Source organism: Oncorhynchus mykiss, chromosome 11, assembly GCF_057628025.1.
Source record: "Oncorhynchus mykiss isolate SJ-2025 chromosome 11, ASM5762802v1, whole genome shotgun sequence".
Classification (NCBI taxonomy): Eukaryota; Metazoa; Chordata; class Actinopteri; order Salmoniformes; family Salmonidae; genus Oncorhynchus; species Oncorhynchus mykiss.
The window spans coordinates 55,208,860-55,228,748 of NC_143032.1; the positions used below are offsets into that span (position 1 = coordinate 55,208,860).

A 19,889-nucleotide genomic window follows, 5' to 3' on the forward strand; every position below is an offset into this window, starting at 1 on the left:
AAAGAGAGAGAGAGTGAGAGAAAGGGAAAAGAGAGAGAAAGAAAGAAAGAAGAAAAGGAGAGAGAGAGAGAAAGAAAGAGAGAGACTCACCCACAGGGTTTGGGTTGGATGTGTACAGGGAGTTATAAAAACTGGCAATAAAGACTGCTTGTGGCAGAGACGACTGATACCATCTTTGGCTTACTTGTTTAAAAAATATTGGGTATCAGGGTTCTTAAAAAAGGTTTTGGTGGGTTTATTTTCTCAGTTTTTGATTAATAATTAATTCCACCCTTATTTGGAAGCTCCTGAAAGTCTACTAGACTTGCAATCCCTAGCCTGATCTCCCCTTCAAACACTCTCTCATCCTCACACCCCTTTTTTGTTTTTATTAAGCAGACATACACGGATTAAAATCGGATCAATTACAGGACAAAAGCAAGATCTATAAAATGAAGTCAATATGACACCGAGCATTAAAATGAGCTCTTTCATTCCAGCACCTGATAAAAGTGCCTGCTGCAGTACAGTATGAATGTGAGGGTCAGTTCTGGGAGAGATGGACAGAGGCCACCAGCGCTCCTACACTACTTCCTGTCCATTCCTCCACTCCCCACAGTCTCTCTCATGGAGCTGCCGCCGCCACTCCACAACACAGTTTTATTGGCCTGTAAACTCAAGTCCTGCTTGTCAAAACCTTTTTTTAATCCTTTCAATTTTGACACTGAGCAACACCGGCATTCGGTGAAATCACACTTTCCATTTCTTCACCTCATACCATCAGTGTGATGCTTTAAGCGAAGAGGAGGAGTGGGGTTTTTATGTATGTATTAATGTTTAACTACAGACCCCAGTGCCCCTCTCTCCTCTCCGCTGACCCTCCCACGCCAGACCCACATCGGACAGAGCTAATAAATCACGGTTGGAGCCAAGGCCCAATCAGCAACAGCGCAGAATAGCGTGAGAAAGCTCATGGGTTTCTGGCAGACCTGATAACACCTTCGCTCCGTATCGGAGCTGCTCCCCAAAACCCTGTTGGCTGGCGTGGCGTCACCTTGGACCAGACAGATACGACACAGCCAGTTAGCTCTGGAATGACATGACCTCGCTAGATGTTTGATGAGGCTCTGAGCTCATAGGTTATCAATCATGGATGCAAGGTCAAATTCACTGGCCATCCGCTCAGACCTGTTTGGACTCCCTTGTGAACGATGCTAACAGCCATAACACAAGGTCATTATAGATCATTACGATTGGTCAGTGACACTGTCAATTAATTGCATATAGTTTTAGTCATTCACAGCAATAGGTTTCATGAAGTCACTTTTTCAGCCCATAAGACAGTTGTCCTCCATGTGAAATAAAGGATGTGGACACACACAGAGATGCATACAAAGCTCTCCCCCACCCTCCATTTGGCAAATCTGACCATAATTCTATCCTCCTGATTCATGCTTCCAAGCCAAGGAAGTATCAGTGACTCACTCAATACGGAAGTGGTCAGACGCGGATGCTAAGCTCCAGGACTGTTTTGCTAGCACAGACTGGAATATGTTCCAGGATTCATCCAATGGCATTGAGGAGTACACCACCTCAGTCATCGGCTTCATCAATAAGTGCATCGACGATGTCGTCCCCACAGTGACCGTACGTACATATCCCAACCAGAAGCCATGGATAATAGGCAACATCCACATCGAGCTAAAGGCTAAATCTGCCGCTTTCAAGGAGCGGGACACTAGTCCGTACAGTTGTAAGAAATCCTGCTATGCCCTCAGACGAACCATCAAACAAGCAAAGTGTCAATACAGGATTAAGATTGAATACTACTACACTGGCTCTGATGCTCGTCGGATGTGGCAGGGATTGAAAACTATTACGGACTACAAAGGGAAACCCAGACGGGAGTTGCCCATTGACGCGAGCCTACCAGACGAGTTAAATGCCTTTTGTGCTCACTTCGAAGCGAGCAACACTGAAACATGCACAAGAAAACCAGCTGTTCTGGATGACTGTGTGATAACGCTCTTGGTAGCAGATGTGAGCAAGATCTTTAAACAGGTCAACATTCACAAAGCCGCGGGGCCAGACGGATTACCAGAACGTGTACTCAAAGCATGCGCGGACCAACTGGCAAGTGTCTTCACTGACATTTTCAACCTCTCCCTGACCAAGTCTGTAAAACCTACATGTTTCAAGCAGACCACCATAGTCCCTGTGCCCAAGGAAGCGAAGGTAACCTGCCTAAATGTTTTACCGCCCGTAGCACCCACGTCGATAGCCATGAAGTGCTTTGAAAGGCTGGTCATGGCACATCAACAGCATCCTCCCGGACACCCTAGACCCACTCCAATTCGCATATCACCCCAACAGATCCACAGATGACGCAATCTCAATCGCACTCCACACTGCCCTTTCTCACCTGGACAAAAGGAACATGTGAGAATGCTGTTCATTGACTACAGCTCAGCGTTCAACACCATAGTGCCCTCAAAGCTCATCACTAAGCTAAGGAACCTGGGACTAAACACCACCCTCTGCAACTGGATCCTGGACTTCCTGACGGGCCACCCCCAGGTGGTAAGTGTAGGCAACAACAAGTCTGCCACGCTGATACTCAACACTGGGGACCCTTAGGGGTGTGTATTTAGTCCCCTCCTGTACTCCCTTTTCATCCATGACTGCGTGGCCAAACACGACTCGAAGACCCTCATTAAGTTTGCTGACAACACAAAAGTGGTAGGCCTGATCACCGACAACGATGAGAAAGCCTATAGGGAGGAAGTCAGAGAACTGGCAGTGTGGTGCCCGGACAACAACCACACCGTCAACGTGAGAAAGACAAAGGAGCTGATCGTGGAACTCAGGATAAGGGGGGCCGAACAGGCCCCCATTAATATCGATGGGGCTGTAGTGGAGCGGGTCGAGAGTTTCAAGTTCCTTGGTGTCCACATCATCAATTAACTATCATGGTCCAAACACACCAAGACAGTTGTGAAGAGGGCACAACAAAACCTGTTCCCCCTCAGGAGACTGAAAAGATTTGGCATGGGTCCCCAGATCCTCAAAGACTTTTACAGCTGCACCCTCGAGAGCATCCTGACCGGTTGCATCACCGACTGGTATGGCAACTGCTCGGCATCTGACCGTAAGGCGCTACAGAGGGTAGTGCGTATGGCCCATGGCCCAGTACATTACTGGGACCAAGCTTCCTGCCATCCAGGACCTATATAATAGGCGGTGTCAGAGGAAAGCCCATAAAATTGTCAGAGACTCCAGTCACCCAGTCATAGACTGTTCTCTCTGCTACCACACGACAAGCTGTATAGGACCAAAAGGCTCCTTAACAGCTTCTATCCCCAAGCCATAAGACCCATGAACAATTAATAAAATGACCATCGGACTATTTACATTGACACTCCTCCTTCCCCTCCATTTGTTTTGCACACTGCTGCTACTCGCTGTTTATTATCTATGCATAGTCACTTCACCCCTACCTACATGTACAAATTACCTCGACTAACCTGTACCCCCGCACATTGACTCGGTACCGGTACCCCCTGTATATAGCCTTGTTATTGTTGTTTTATTGTGCTACTTTTTATTATTTTTTGGTTTATTTGGTAAATATTTTCTTAACTCTTCTTGAACTGCACTGTTGGTTAAGGGCTTGTAAGTAAGCGTTTCACGGTAAAGTCTACACTTGTTGTATTTGGCGCATGTTACAAATAACGTTTGATTTGATTTGAAACATGAGGTGATGGTGGAGGATGAATGGCACGACGATGGGCCTCAGGATCTCGTCACGGTATCTCTGTGCATTCAAATTTACATCGATAAAATTCTGTTTGTCGCCTGTAGCTTATGCCTTCCCATACCATAACCCCACTGCCACCATGAGGCACTCTGTTCACAACACTGACATCAACAAACCACTTGCCCACACAAAGCACTAGAAAGAGACGTGATCGTATACAAATGTAAGCAAGGTTTGAAATGATTATGTTTTAGTCAAATATTATACCTGTTTGGACTTCTTGCAGTCAATTTTCAGTTTACAAATGATTTGTAATTACGTTCCAGCCCCGATCAAAAATCGGCCCGCGGCTGAATCTAGTTGATGATCCCTGTACTACAGTGTTACTAATACACAGGACCTGTTGTTACCATGGCACCATGACCAGGATGGTGAAATATGGTGGAGCTGACAGGACTATGCTGCTGCTGACACAATTACCCTGCTCAGACTTTAATAAAGTGACTAGATGTCTCTCTCTCCTCTTGCTGGCTAAAAGCGTTGGGAAAACAGAAGGGTCCATCACAAATCATTAAGCTACCCCTGAGCAATGGAGGCACGCCACGGGAAGTCATTAGGGAGTGGACTTGGACAGGCAGTAAAAAGCGGAGTGAACAATGACGGGAAAGGTCTTCCACATAGTGGGTGAGCAGTTCTCCCTCTTTCCTAGTTCAGAGGGTGATAAGTATCCACCAGCTCGCAGAGACATAAAAATTCCCAAAATAGTCAGTCACTTTTGGCCTGAATCTATCCTCCGGCTCACAACAGACCAGACCAGCATATGTACGTTTTTTTCTGGTTAAGGTTACAGCCAAAAAGTGATGTGTGAGGTATGCAACTTCCAAACATAAGTCTCAGCTATTGTCTTACGTTAGGTGTTGGCACTTGGAAGTTCCCAAGTCAAAAAACAAAATCACATACTGTACGGTAATTTGTCATAAAATATTTGGTGTCACTGGAGTTGAGGTCCAAACTATTCCCGTCACATGACCAATGTTCATTTCTGTGAAAACCATTGCTTTATCACTACTTTATTTTGTCACCATAACAACAAGCGGTAAGGCAGTGTAAGTGAGTGTAAATAGAAACATCTTGAATCAAGATGAAAGAGCACTGAAATGCATCTCCAGCACTTCATAATACAGGAGACTCTCTCCCCTCTCTCGTGGTGTCTGCTAAAATCATGTCACAGGAACCCGGTCAGATCCTTGCAGCATAAACATTTATTTCCATGGGAAAATGGAGGCAAACAAAGCCCATTGCCATGGTTTCACAAAGCCGCATGGTTTTAATTTGTGCTCTTAAGAGAGACGGAAGGAAAAAAATACCTTTGATGGTGATTCACTTTAATAGCAAGTGAATATTTTCAACTGAGCAGCTCACATGGCAGGGGAAGCACATTCTCTACAAGTAAAATGGACTGGGGCTACTTATGTTAGCTGATGGAAAAATATCCCATCTTATTTTTGGTAAAAAAATTCTTGGATAAAATTACTATTGGATGATATCTTGTGGAGTTAATTTTGCCCTCCTCCAACTATTGAGTGTTTATGGAAAAGTGTTTGACTTGAAGTGGTTGATTTAAGATCACTCTATGGATGGACTTTAGAGCTCTCCATTGCATTTCTGCATTTACAGTAGGACTAACAATTGCCATACACGTTTTCTAAGTTAACTTTCATTATGGGTTTCAAATGCCATGGGAGAGGTCTAAAGAAGCTGGCAACACTTTCTCTACTAAATCCCTGCCACAAAGCAGAAAGGCAAAAAATATGTTGTTCATAAAGTCAAATGGTTGTTCCTTTCAAAGTGCACAAAGCTTACAGTTCAAATGTTGATAATCACTTTTCTTTTGGGAAGAATCATGCTTTGTTAAGGAAAATGAAGAGGTTGGGACTAATGGAAACAAAAATAAATGTCCTTTGTCTTTGTGAGTACTGAGCTTTTACAATCCACTGTTCACAAGAAACAGTTCTTTTCACATACTGTGAGGGAAAACAGGGGGGGGGGGGGTATTTTTGAGTGCGTTTGGAATGATATAGGTCAGGGATGTGAACTTTGATGGGGGTGGGGGCCATAAAAAGAGTGACTAACAAAATCAATGGGGGACCCCAGTTGGTAATTCGACCATGATTACTAGGTTAGATAGCAGGCTAGACTAACTTACCAATAAAAAAAAAGATAGCTGACATGGACTAATTGAGTGATTGTCCCCTACTGAGCCCCCCCCCCCCAAAAAAAGAAACAATATACAAAAGGGGATACTCCTTAGCCAAAATCACACCCTTCTTCCGATAAGGTAACAGTCCCGCAACCAGCAACTGTGATGCCCATTTCTGCAGAACCATTGCTAAACAGTTTTCCAGCACAATTTTTCAAGTCCCTCACTCATAACAGAGATGGTTTCTTATGGCCAGTAAAATGGTAATCCATCGTCATAACTTGGTAATTCAATACACCCCTGTGCGGTGTGTGTTGGTATGTACTCTTACCAGGATGTGTGTGAGGACGATCTTGATGAGCGGAGCCCCAGACAGGTTGACGGAAAGGGCAGGTGATGGCTCCACCTTCAGTGAGATGAGGAAACTAGCCACCTGGATCTTATGGTCTTTGAAATCAGCTGCCTCGTTGATCCTGAGAGAGATGGTTTGTCACTAACACCAATGAGAGGTGTTTTATGTACACAGTAGTGTCACAGAGGGCTCAGAACAGTAGCAGGAGAGTGGGACTCTGAAACACCTGTCATGTCATCAATCACAGTGAAAACACAGCATTATGTCAAGAGCTTTTCGAGGTCAACAGGTAAGTGACGGTAGGTTGTAGAGGCAACACCCCCGTATCATTATACAGACGGACATTCTCACCCACTGGGGAGTGAAACACAACCATTGGGAACTAACCTAATCATCAAATGTGAAGTAAATAAGTTATGCCTTCTAAAATGGTGGCATACTTACACCAATTGGAATTTCCTGAATAAACTGCTTTTCTACTTTGTAAACATGGGTGTTTATTATTGTTATCCAGTTTTACTGAGAAACTCGTTTAGAAGAAAGTATATTGTAGCAGAAGCTGATTGATCCTAAGTGCCATATCACTTACACATGGTACTTTTAGGCTGCGTTTACACAGTTTGCACTGTTGTAATCTTTTGCCATTCATTGGTCTTTCGACCAATTAGATCAGATCTTTTGCCAATAATTGGGCAAAATATCAGAATTGGGCTGCCTGTGTAAATGGTGTAAACGCTGCTTTAGATTCTGGATTTCTGCAGAGGCAGTCAAAACTATTTGCTGTACTGAGGGCCACAACAGTCAGTCCAACTCCTTGAGCATAATAAGCTGTATTTCTAGACGCAATTATGCTATTGATGATGTCTGCCAGTAACTACATGTTAATCAAACAAGATTGTTTACGCTTAGGCCACCAAATTACTTTAATCAAATTCATGTAAAATATTTATTTCACAGGATTATCGTAATATGCTTGCCCTATTATTGGGAAAAGAAGTGTGTGGCCAAGTTTCTGTATGAAGTTAACGGCAGGATGTATCAGCCAGTGGCGGTTAAATGGTCAGATGAGAGATCGCCTGGTGGGAGGCTGATAAGGAATGGCCCCAGGCATGATCTGTTACGGACAACAGGAAACAGGGGCGCCACTCCGCCAGGGGACCATAGCGGACACACAGGAAGTGATCCTGGCTGATGCTCAGAGCACTTATCGCCATAACATCCCTTAGATCCTCTGAGATCACTTCTTCTCAGTGACTGTAATTCTTAATTGCAAGGCGTGCAAAGTAAACTATTTAGTTTGTTGCGTACTTTTCTGATTGGTCCCCAAAGAGATGCTTTGACAACCTCAAGCCTCTTCTGAATGCTTGTAAATGAGAGTATTATATAGTATTATATTACTTTCTGCAGGCTCTAAACTTACTTTAAACAGTGCTGTCTACTGTACTGTGTTTGGTCAGGATAACTTTATATCACACATTTAAGTGAATCATAATTCCTACATAGAGAGCATTTCTGTTTGGTATGATCGGGGCTTTTTATGTGTCCTCCCATCCCCCTTACCTGGTCCTGAGTGGGCTGATCTCTCTGTAGTAGTTGTGCATGTTGTGGTAGAAAAGACCCACGATTGTGGTTTGGGCTGAGGTGGAAAGAGGGAGGGAGGGAGGGAGAGAGGGAGAGAGGGAGAGAGGGAGGGAGAGAGAGAGAGAGAGAGAGAGAGAGAGGTCAAAGGTGAAACAGACTCATAGCAGGGTTGAGAATGTGATGAGGAGTTGCTAAAATGCTCACAGTGAGGGGAACTTAATTAAGCAGCCTCGCTGCCTCAAGTTGGCACTCCCTGACTAATTGGAGAGCTGTATGCTCACACACGGGTGAGATGGAGGGGGACCACGGACCACGTGTGTGTTGGGAAATTATGCAAGTCACAGTGCCATGACTGAAACAGTACAGCAGGAGGCCTGTGCCCAACTCTTATACACTCTCACCACCACATAGGCAATCTACCACATGGTAACTACTAGAGAGGGATCTGAAACGCTTGACGGTGAAAGTACCGCTTTCATGAAATCAAATCTACCTCAATGAGTAAGAAAACAAACACTGGTGTTGAAAATACATTGTGTATGAAATAATCTGAATTCATATCACAGGTCAAGGTTTTGAATCTAATGAACTTTGAATGTAATGACTGTAATGCCCCCTACCAGATCTTTGTAGGGATCAGTTGGTGGCCAGTTTGCCTATAAAGCTTTTCTAAGGAAGAAAGAAAATAATAGAAAAGGGCATAATCTGCATCTTTTTATGAATACTTGGAAGTATCTCAGTCCAAGAGAATTTAAAAAAATCTGTAACACTTTTTCTGCGCTTAATTGGCTTATAAAAGCGCCACTTGGTGCCTTTAATACAGTATGCCATGTGTCAGGACACACAACGCTACATTAACTCAATCTAGGAGCTAAGTTGCCAGCAGTAACATTTATATTCAATTTCTGATACTGAGGTTTTAACAGATTATTAAAATGGTTTATTTAAAAGTTAGTGTAGCAACGCAGTGTGTTTTGGGGCCAGGTGGAGCCAAATGGATCTGACCCTAACACAAGTCTAACAAACACAGTTTTAATACTGCCGTAATTTCTGCCAAACCATTATTCACAGCGCCGCTAAGAATGGGCTAAGTAAATCAATGAGTTCACTGTGAGTGGAGGGGCTTCTTTTGAATGGAGAGTAAAGTGGATGAAACGTATCCCTCTCTCTGTCTGTGGTACATTGCCTCTCTGCATAGAAGTCATACAGTACTGTAGCTGTAATCTTGCACTTTAAAGTCTCACAAGCAGTTTCATGGTGGCTCTCTCACACTACCATTGCTATGTTAAAGGTCTTTAAACCTATCATCATAATAAACTTCTGCCCAATAGCAAGACCTTACTGGTTAGGTATCTTAGCAGAAATAGAGTGCAGAAACAATGGCCAGTAATTATTCACATTCAAGCCAATGAAGCTATGTGCTGAGAAGGAGTAAGAGCCAGACACAAAAGAAAGATGAGCATATGCTACATTCGAGCAGTGTAATACACACACAAAATACGAATTGCTGTGAGAGAGTGGGTATTTCAATGTATTGTATGTTTTTAGAACATAGTGAAATGGGATGTAGGACACTCACACTGCATGGTGAACGCCTCGCCAGGCACTGAGATGTAGTTCTTTCCTTGCATGGGGAAGCGGTAATGGGGAAGATTGTAGTTCTGTGGAATCTTCATCAGAGAGTAATCTATTGGGGTCGGGGGTTGGAAACAGAGAGAGAGGGAGCACTGTGAGTGGTTAACTAACTCCAACACCAGGCCTGGAGGGGTTCTGACAGGGAGCCAAAAGCACAGTGTTATCTGCTGGTGGTGATGATTCATGGGTGGATCAAAGATTTGACTGAGCCCCTGGGAGAGAGACAACGCAGGCTTGTCCACAGGAAAACAAAATATTGTGCCAAACTAACCCCTACCAGAGGGAAATTAGTTGCATGGAAAGGACCATGGTTATCTAAGCTTGGTCAGATCTCTATCTTCTGAGGGAAACATACTGTATGTAGACAGTTAGTTCAAAACTCTCCTTGAACTTCATTCTTAGAACTCCCTTCTTAGTACAGTAACTCTCAACCCCAACTTAACACCACAGTCTGTGAGTCATACAGTACAGTCAGGAGAGAGTTGCGTCGTCACGGTACTGACCTGCTACAAAGGACTTTCCTCCCAGTGAGATGAGAGATCGGGGGCTGGGGCTGGACTCCAGGCTGGACACCATCTGGACCATCACGTTGTCCACTGTCTCAATCAGCCCACTGACCACTGGGGTGGACTCCTGCTCCAAACGGTCCAATAACAACATTCACACTCATAGAGACACACTGGCAACTTACTGTATCTACTGTATTTTGAGAGTTGGTAAACTGTCCCTGATAGACCATAAAACCAAGTAGTAGCATGCGTTAAGAGTCTTATCAGCTGGGCCGATATTCACTGTATTACTGTAAATGCCATCTGACTTCCTTTTGATGGTGCTCTCCATGTCCAAGTCCAAAGTTTTCATGCACTAAGAACGTCTGGTTCAGCTTGCTCACATGAAAACAAGCACGCCTGTTCAGTGTGTATAGAAATTGTAACGACAAACTCGCTCGAAATGTCTCGCTGTTCAGGAATTCCTGTGATCTCACGTGTGAGGGCGCTGAACTTGAGCCTGAACGAATGTGATCATATTCACAGTTCACTATCATATAGCTAGTTTGCTGTAAACCCACACAGTGACTTCACAGAGATATCATGAACTCGATATATTTCATATTTTTTATTTCTAATGTGTTCTTGTTCTACCGTGTGTTATTTTTAGTACTACATTGATATTGATTAGTGGGTTTGGAGCTGGCAAGAAAGGCATTTCACTGTACTTGTGCACGTGACATTAAAAACTTGAAACGTACTTACCTCATCTTCCCTGGCCACTTCAGAAGACAACACCTCCTCCACACTCTTCAGAAAAGCCTGGGCGGGACACAACAACACATTATGTCTGTGATCTGAAACAAACTATTACATCCTACTTTGGTGTGTGTGTTCGTGTGTGTGCCTTCGTGGGCACTCGCATGTATATATCCTTGTGTTCCTGTACCTGTGTGAAGTTGTTGGCAGTGTCGTGGGGGATGGTCTTGTTGGGCAGGCTGAATGGCAGAGACTCCAGGAAGCCAAACATGGGCACGGGGTCCTGAGAGCTGTGGATCTCCTCACTCAGCTTGTTGATGATAGAATAGGACACATATGCGACTCCCTGAGGGAACAAAACACCAGGCATTACTCTCCACAGAAACTCTCCAAAGACCAGAATGGGACCAATATACACAGGAACACATTATGGTGACCATTACCTTTAGTAAGAACTCTTTCTGCATAGAAGTCTGCTGTAAAAGACTGCTGGTCTTTTTCCAGCGTCATGCCCTACAGGGACCCATTTTGTGCTGTGTTGAACAGCTGTCTCTACTTTCTTCTCTCTACGCCCACAACTGCCATTTAATAGACAGGAGAGGTCTATTCACTTGTGTTCTCAATATCCCCCTTTCCAATTCCTCAGTCTTAAAGGGAAGAAAATGGTTCCATAAGAAATGAATTGTTTGTGTTTATTGCGGTTCAACCACCAGCCTTCTACCTAATTTCCTGCGAGGCTGCTGTGTGTCTGTTCTAGTAGTAAAACCCTGAAAACGGTTTAAGATATCCACTTTCCCATGGTAAGACGGCAATCTGTATAAATCACCAAATTTCAAATCAAGTCAAATCGTACTGGTCACATACACATGTTTAGCAGATGTTATTGCAGATGTAGAAAAATGCAAATGACTAGACCCCATTGTGTTGAGAAGTTGAGAACTCACCAGTGTTTGAATCGTAGAGGAGACTTCTTTAGGAACGCTTGTTGTGGTAGGGTAAGTCAAAGTATCACCTAGTTGGAGAAATACAAGAGTCCCATTAGCAGTGCTCTTCCACCGGTCATCAATAGCAACACTAGCTGGATGCCAAATAGAACGCTTAGGCCACAAAGATTCCTGATTCCTTGGTACATGTCTGATGATGGTGGACCTTCCCCCAGCCGGGGATAGATGAAAAGAAGTGCTGTGCTATTGTACCTGCTCTTTAGGTAATCAACCGCCAGATACATCACTGATGTACTGTACAAGCCAAAGAGATGTTAGAAGGAAGTCATGACATCATGCTGTCCGTAAATAACACACCAATTAGTGCACTTAGCAACAATAAATGACCATATATGGTTTTACATTAGGAACGTCCCTTCCAACAGTCTGCTCTTCTTTAGTCCCATTCATTATCTACAGGTATAACATATTAAAACACTTTCCATAATCATAACAACCTTCTTGTTCATGTCTGTTATGTCTGAGAAAATGAAGGCTACGCCTTCATGCAACATGACCACCTGAGTCCTTCACAATGGGGTCTAGTCATTAGACAAAAACCCAGGGAATGGGTGTCCAGACCCAAATTATTCCTATTTTCCATAAGCATGACAAGTGATTCATCCATTTTTACGATCTTATACACATTTCACCATGCTCTGAATAACATTTCTCGGACCATACAGAGGACATTGTCCATTTCTTTTGAGTTTCAGAATAATTATAGACCACACAAGATAAATCAAAGCAGCAATGAAAATGGTCATTATGGTTTAAAATAACTTCAGTCACTCAGTTTAACGTCAGTTGAGTCCTCGAATGTGAAACCAAACTTTTATGGTGTGTGAGATGTGAGTATGTGAGATGATTTTAAGATGAGGAGGTTTTTTGCACGGCTTAATATCTTGTTGTGTATTCCATGCGTCAGTAGTGTGCACGGAATGTCAATGGCAATGACCAAGATGGAAATAGCTTTTTAACCCCAATCTCCTCACATAAATCAAGGGGAAAGAGTGAACATAGTGAACATAGTGAACATTTCACATCACGGAAAAAGAGAGTGGTCCATTCCAGACTGACGGTGACATCTGACATTACCTGTGGCAGCTTTGTAGTACATGAGGATCTCCTCTGGTGACAGGGCCCTCTCCCAGATGACAAACTCATCAAAGGCTCCTGTCACGTAGTGTCCATAGGACTGCTCATTTCCTGTCCCAATGACCAGGTCAGGGTAAGGGTCCCCATAGTTCATGGACACGTTGCCAGTGGGGTCGCTGGTGTTGAACGTCCCGTTGATGTAGATGTTGAGACCGTCCGTCAGGGTCCAAGTGAACAGAATGTGGGTCCAGAAGGGCCCTGAAAGGGAAGAGAGAGGAGACATCATAATCAGGACTTCACCTTCCCTTCACCTAAAGTATTTATCTACTCTTTGTATGTGGGTATTATAGCCTACAGTATGTCACACAAATGTCAATTGTGCTTTTCCACTATATCCACCCAATATGTCCCCATGTTCCACTCCAACCATTCAGTCAGCACCTCCCTTCTATTCCTTCAAACGTTTCCGATAGACTTCTCCAAAGACGAAATAACATCTTCAGTTCTTCTGAGGTAAACGGACAATAAAGAGAATCCCAAAAAGACAATATATTCAGTGTGAACACTTCCACCAGAAGAGGCTGGTTCAGAGTGTTAAAACACAGCTATCCTGTTGGGATTGGCTTAAACACAAATCAACAACTTTCCCATTCCCACTTTCAATCTCTCTTTCCTTTTAGCTAGAAATGTTTCTGTCGCAGGTTAGGCAGGGACACATTGTGACAAGGTCTACTGAACCAGTCATGTCTCCTGGTACTGGTACAGGTCTTATAAGAGCTGGTTCAGTCATAGATCTGTTATGAGCCTAAGGCTAAACAACTACATGGTGAAATGGTGACATATCATCATGTCAAATTATAAGAACTAGATGTTTGATATTCCGTAAGTAATAATCAAATAAATCAAAAGTCCTGACACCTCATGTTCATAACCTTCATTAATTGTAACAAGAACAAGACGACGGAGGACATTTGAGAATGTGAACATCGTTTTCCTCTAAAAAACAATGACTGGTAAATGTTTCTTTCTTATTCAAAGAACCTGCAGCGCACAGAGCGACATGATATGTTTTCCTCCATAAATAGCAGATCTGAGATAGTAAGGGATGGAGAAATAGTTTTGCCCATGTAGAATGTTTATGTTATTTCAATTACTTAATATAGAGTCTACTTGGACCTGTGAGTTTGAAAAACAGTGCATTTGGAAAGTATTCAGACCCCTTGCCTTTTTCCACATTTTGTTACCTTACAGCCTTATTCTAAAATGGATTAAATAACACATTTTCCTCATCAATCTACACACAATACCCCATAATGACAAAGCAAAAGCAGAATTTTTAGAAATGTTTGCAAATGTATTAAAAATGAAAAGCAGAAATACTTTATTTACATAAGTATTCAAACCCTTTGCTATGAGATTTGAAATTGAGCTCAGGTGCATCCTGTTTCCATTTATCATCCTTGAGATGTTCTACAGCTTGATTGTAGTCCACCTGTGGTAAATTCAATCGATTGGACATTATTTGGAAAGGCACACACCTGTCTATATAAGGTCCCACAGTGCATGTCAGAGCAAAAACAATAACAGCCATGAGGTCAAAAGAATTGTCTGTAGAGCTCCGAGACAGGATTATGTCGAGGCACAGATCTGGGGAAGGGTACCAAAAAATGTCTGCAGCATTGAAGGTCCCAAAGAACACAATGGCCTCCAACATTCTTAAATGTCAGAAGTTTGGAACCACCAAGACTCTTCCTAGAAACTACCAGAAGGACAACCACCTCTGCAGCACTCCACTAACCAGGCCTTTATGGTAGAGTGGCCAGACGGAAGCCACTGCTCCGTAAAAGGCACATGACAGCCCGCTTGGAGTTTGCCAAAAGGCACCTAAAGGACTCTCATACCATGATATATAAGATTCTCTGGTCTGATGAAACCAAGATTGAACTATTTGGCATGAATGCTAAGCGTCACGTCTGGAAGAAACCTGGCACCATCCCTACGGTGAAGCATGCTTGTGGCAGCATCATGCTGTGTGGATGTTTTTCAGCGGCAGGGACTGGGAGACAAGGGAAATATGAACGGAGCAAAGTACAGAGAGATCCTTGAAAACCTGCTCCAGAGCGCTCAGGACCTCAGACTGGGGTGAAGGTTTACCTTCCAACAGGACAACGACCCTAAGCACACAGCCAAGACAAAGCAGAAGTGGCTTCGGGACAAGTCTCTGAATGTGCTTGAGTGGCCCAGCCAGAGCCCGGGCTAGAACCCAATTTTACATCTCTGGAGAGACCTGAAAATAGCTGTGCTGCAACGCTCCCCATTCAACCTGACAGAGCTTGAGAAGATCTGCAGAGAAGACTGTTAGAAACTTGCCAAATACAGGTGTGCCAAGCTTGTAGCGTCATACCCAAGAAGACTTGAGTCTGTAATCGCTGCCAAAGTGCTTCAATAAATTACTGAGTAAAGGGTCTGAATACTTATGTAAATGTGATACTTACAAACTTTTCTAAAAACCAGTTTTTGCTTTGGCATTATGGGGTATTGTGTGTAAATTGATGAGGGAAAAAAAATGAATGAATCTATTATAGAACAAGGCTGTAACGTAACAAATGGTGAAGTGTGATTCATCCCTCCAGTGAACGCGTTTCCAGAGTCCAATGGCGGCGAGCTTTACACCACTCCAGCCGACACTTGGCATTGCACATGGTGATCTTAGACTTGTGTGTGGCTCGGCCATGGAACCCCATTTTATGAAGCTCCCAAAGAACAGTTATTGTGCTGACGTTGCATCCAGAGGCAGTTTTGAACTCAGTGGTGATTGTTGCAACCGAGGACAGACGACTTTACGCACTACACGCTTCAGCACTCGATGGTCCCCTTCTGTGAGCTTGTGTGGCCTGGCCTACCTCTTGGTGGCTGAGCCGTTGTTGTTCCTAGACGTTTCTACTTCACAAACACAGCATTTACACTTGACCGGGGCAGCTCTAGCATGGCAGAAATTTGACGATCTGACTTGTTGGAAAGGTGGCATCCTATGACGGTGCCACATTTAAAGTCACTCAGTAAGGCCATTCTACTGCCAATGTTTGTCTATAAAGATTGCATGGCTGTGTGCTCGATTTTATACACCTGTCGGCAACGGGTGTGGCTGAAACAGCCGAATCCACTCATTTGAAGGGGTGTCGACATACTTTTGTATATATAGTGTACATTTGCAGTATTTAGAATGCTGTTCAGTATTTACTGTAGTTACACAACAATATGGAAACAGGTTTCCAGTAAAAAGTAACATATTTATAGTTTTAGATAAAGAATTAATTGAGTCCATTATTGAATCCATAACATCTCTCTGGGACCAACAGTATCTGCTGATGATTGTAGCTCCATCTACATACAATCAACCAAAACATTTACATTTATGGTTAAAAATGAAAACATTATTGAAAATCACAATACATTCCTCATGCATTCATATAAGAATATGTATAAAAATCCCCCAAATATATATATTTTTTCATTTTTCCTCCCACCACCCACATCGGAGGACAGGAAGTTTATGTAAAAAAGGTTTTAATTATTGTTTAGTATCATAATGAATTTGATCAACTTTTTCACATGAATGGTTTTCCTTTTTTTAAAGGGATACTTTGGGATTTTGGCAGTGAAGCCGTTTATATCCTTACCCAGAGTCAGATGGATTTGTAGATACCATTTTTATGTTTCTGTGTCCAGTATGAAGGTAGTTAGAGGTAGTTTCGTGAGCCAATGCTAACAAGCGTTAGCGTAATGGCTGGAAGTCTATGGGTATCTGCTAGCATTAGCGCAATGACCGGAGGTGCTAAAGCAAGCTAACAACTGAAAGCAGACATAAAAATGGAATCCATGAGTTCATCTGACTCTGTGGAAGTAGATAAAGGGCCTCTTTGCCAAAATCCCAAAGTATCCCTTTAAATACCTGGTATATTGATGTTAGCCCTCCACCTCTTCGAGTTGCCTCGTGTGTAGAACTCTACGTATCCAGCGTAGGCATTGGCATAGACAGAGAAGCCATTGGAGATGACTTTCCCTCCAGAGGCTATTGCAAAACGTGACTCTGCCTCCTGGTTCTTCCAAAAGAAGGAAAATGTAATCCCTGAAAAATACGAATATAGATTTATTAAAGATTTAAAAATAGGGGAAATTGTTTCAGACCACAAATCATGCTAATTATAATACATTTAGATCTACATTAAATGCCATAAATTAGATTTGTGTGAGTTACCCCATTAGATAGTCACTTATGATTTGTGAAAATATTACACATCTACTTTGAGATCGAGGGAGGCAGAACTCACCCTCAGGACCACACAGAGTGGGGTCACTAATGCAGGAGTTCTGGTAGTTCCCAAAGTGGAGAAAGGTGCCGCCATTATCTCCATTCAGATAGATGCCCTTGTTGACCATCCCTTCAACTATGTCTACAGGAGGATGAAATAACAACATTATTTTGCCTGATGAGAAAAAGAGGCAGATTTGTCTCTGAAGTAGGCTTTTTATAGGCAAACAATTAGGCAAACCAGTATCATCGATTTATGAACAAATTCTCTGAACTGCACCAAATGTTGGGTGTTTCCACTGCATAATGATCTACCATTTTATGAACGGTAGCCAGCTTCGACCCAAGGATTTATCTTTGATGTTCTCCTGCCTTAAATCATGTCAGCAGACAAAATGAAATTGTCCTGATGTATTGAGGTTCAAAAGTCAAGCTCAACTTTACAGCATTCTAGAAACAGATATGATAACCTCCATACTCAAAGCTAGTCTAATCACGATTTACACACTGCAGTCTCTGCTCTTTTTCCAGTGAAGAAAACAACTGTCTCTCACACACACACACACACACACACACACACACACACACACACACACACACACACACACACACACACACACACACAGACACAGACAAATTCAACAACTTCAGGTAACAGTGTGTGGCACACTCATGGCAACTATTGGGCTGGTACACAACGTACAGAACAATGGCCACTGAATAACCTTAACATGATAGATAGCACTACAGTAACACCAACAGAACAGGGTGACTGACTACACACACAAATTAATTTCAGTGAGCAGTGATTTTCCTCACCTACTGTTGCAGAAATGTTAGTGTAGGCAGAGTCATTGGTATACACAGAGGAAGAGTTATGGGAGGAAGGTAGCACAGTGTGCTTGTGGATTTGGAGAGCTGGATGAAACATAGAAAACAAACAGACAAGGGAGAAAAAGGTGATTCACATACATACACATGAATAACACAAAACAACCAGAGGACACACCAGACCAGTGAGAGTCAAACGCAGACACTTGTGAGGGATGTGGTGCGTGAGCAGGGATGAGATTAAGTGTGATGTTGGGCTCAGTAAACAGTGCTCAAGGAGGAACAGATCAATCATTACCCCCCCCCCCCTTTTTTTTTAGGATCAAAGCACATTTTGTGTGGAAATATTCCAAAACCGTTCTAGACCTGATGCTTCACAATTATTGTCCCATTTAGGAATGTTATTGGTGCTTCCATAGTTAAAATATTACAGTAAGGTTTTTGGAAATCAGTTTAGCAAACAAGACAGTTCATTTAATAGTCTTAGCATTAATCTGGATAGTCTGCATCAAATAGACCTGGGGGTGAAGGATAAGCTTTTTATCCCATTTTGTTTATTATAACACCAGAGTGCTTTGATGTACATTAACAAGGGTTAACAGGGGTGTAAGGTAGCCTTCAGACTTCTTGTCTTGACTCTCTACTTTGTTCATTTGTTTTTGCAAATTTGACTGTAATCAAATTTGAGCACTGCACACAGCTGCACCTTTTAAAGCAAGGACTTGGTGGCTGCAAGACGGACAAAAAGGTGAATTGAAAGTAGGAGTGAATAACAGCTGTAGGCCATGCAGATAAAGAATATAAAAGACTGGGTATTCTATTCCTAAGTATAGGACTATGCACATACTTATATCACTTCCATTAACATGACCTGGTCTGTTTCCAATCTGGTCCCACAGTCCATGGATCCCGTCCACCGAATCCAGCGGCCAATAGTGTGAGGCCGTGGCCAAGACCTGCAGGCCTGGATGGAGAGTTCATGGGTGAACAAAGCTCCAGATGGGACTTCTCCCTAATCATGCTATTTCAATTAGTTATGTTCCTGGCATTGCTCAGTGTGTCTTTTAGGATTAAAAAGATAAACGATACAGCTCAATTGTTGCTGTTTCGGTATCTCATTCAATAAACACATTTTGTATTGCTTAATAAACCACTATTACCATAACCAATAATTCATCATCCCAACATTTTATATATTTAGCTAAATTACCAATAATACTCATCATATGCTGTAGGTTAATTTCAGACACAATATAGAACATCAAGCTAATGGAATCCACATGAAGTATAACTCGATTTACCTGGATGCTTGGAAGGATTTGGCTTTACTTCACCATTAACCTGTAAATAAATCAAATGAACTCAACATTGCAACATTGCAGTAGTCTTCCAACACATAATGGTGAAGGACATTAAAAAAACAACTGTTTAAATTACCCGAATCAACGTGACAAAAGTAGTTACAAACAGAATTTCGAATAATAGTTCCATGGCTTGATTACAACTACAACAATATTCTATATATATACATATATATAATGATTATTGTTGTTTAAATCCCCAATGAACGATCGATCCAGAAAGCATAAATCATTATTCCAAGATGCTGAAAAAAAAAGCAATCTTCTTCTCTGGGTATTTATTAGTCCACGTCTCCAATAAAGAAAACTTTCTCCCAAAACTTAACATTTTGTAAAACTGCAATAAAACTAAGCGGTAGACATCATAATTATAAAGTGCGTGTCCATTCAAAATTTCCCCAAAAGTTGGTATTCCATGTCTCTCAATACAGAATAAGAAATATTGCACTATTTCAGCGACGGATTTGGGTACTTGTTGCTTGATGCGCTCTGCTGTCTGTCTATACTAGGTTTGCACTGAGTGGAGGAATTCTCCGGGCTGTTCGATTGGATG

General features: G+C 42.5%; 1 protein-coding gene across 2 annotated transcripts in view; it reads right to left on the reverse strand.

The window, feature by feature from the left end:
• LOC110535948 (adhesion G protein-coupled receptor D1) overlaps positions 1 to 19,889 on the reverse strand; it is a 44,335-nt gene extending 24,446 nt beyond the window's left edge. Inside the window, exons 1-14 of one of the 2 annotated variants that reach the window (XM_021621356.3) lie at positions 19,413 to 19,889; positions 19,277 to 19,316; positions 18,823 to 18,939; positions 17,964 to 18,062; positions 17,164 to 17,286; positions 16,785 to 16,961; positions 12,833 to 13,090; positions 11,696 to 11,763; positions 10,942 to 11,097; positions 10,758 to 10,814; positions 10,008 to 10,137; positions 9,449 to 9,556; positions 7,849 to 7,924; positions 6,268 to 6,409 (exon numbers count right to left, since the gene is read on the reverse strand). In XM_021621356.3, the coding sequence (XP_021477031.3) occupies positions 6,268 to 6,409; positions 7,849 to 7,924; positions 9,449 to 9,556; positions 10,008 to 10,137; positions 10,758 to 10,814; positions 10,942 to 11,097; positions 11,696 to 11,763; positions 12,833 to 13,090; positions 16,785 to 16,961; positions 17,164 to 17,286; positions 17,964 to 18,062; positions 18,823 to 18,939; positions 19,277 to 19,316; positions 19,413 to 19,466 (1,605 nt within the window). In that variant the 5' untranslated portion in view covers positions 19,467 to 19,889. The remainder of the gene's footprint in view (positions 1 to 6,267; positions 6,410 to 7,848; positions 7,925 to 9,448; positions 9,557 to 10,007; positions 10,138 to 10,757; positions 10,815 to 10,941; positions 11,098 to 11,695; positions 11,764 to 12,832; positions 13,091 to 16,784; positions 16,962 to 17,163; positions 17,287 to 17,963; positions 18,063 to 18,822; positions 18,940 to 19,276; positions 19,317 to 19,412) is intronic. The other variant, XM_021621357.3, reaches the window with a different exon arrangement.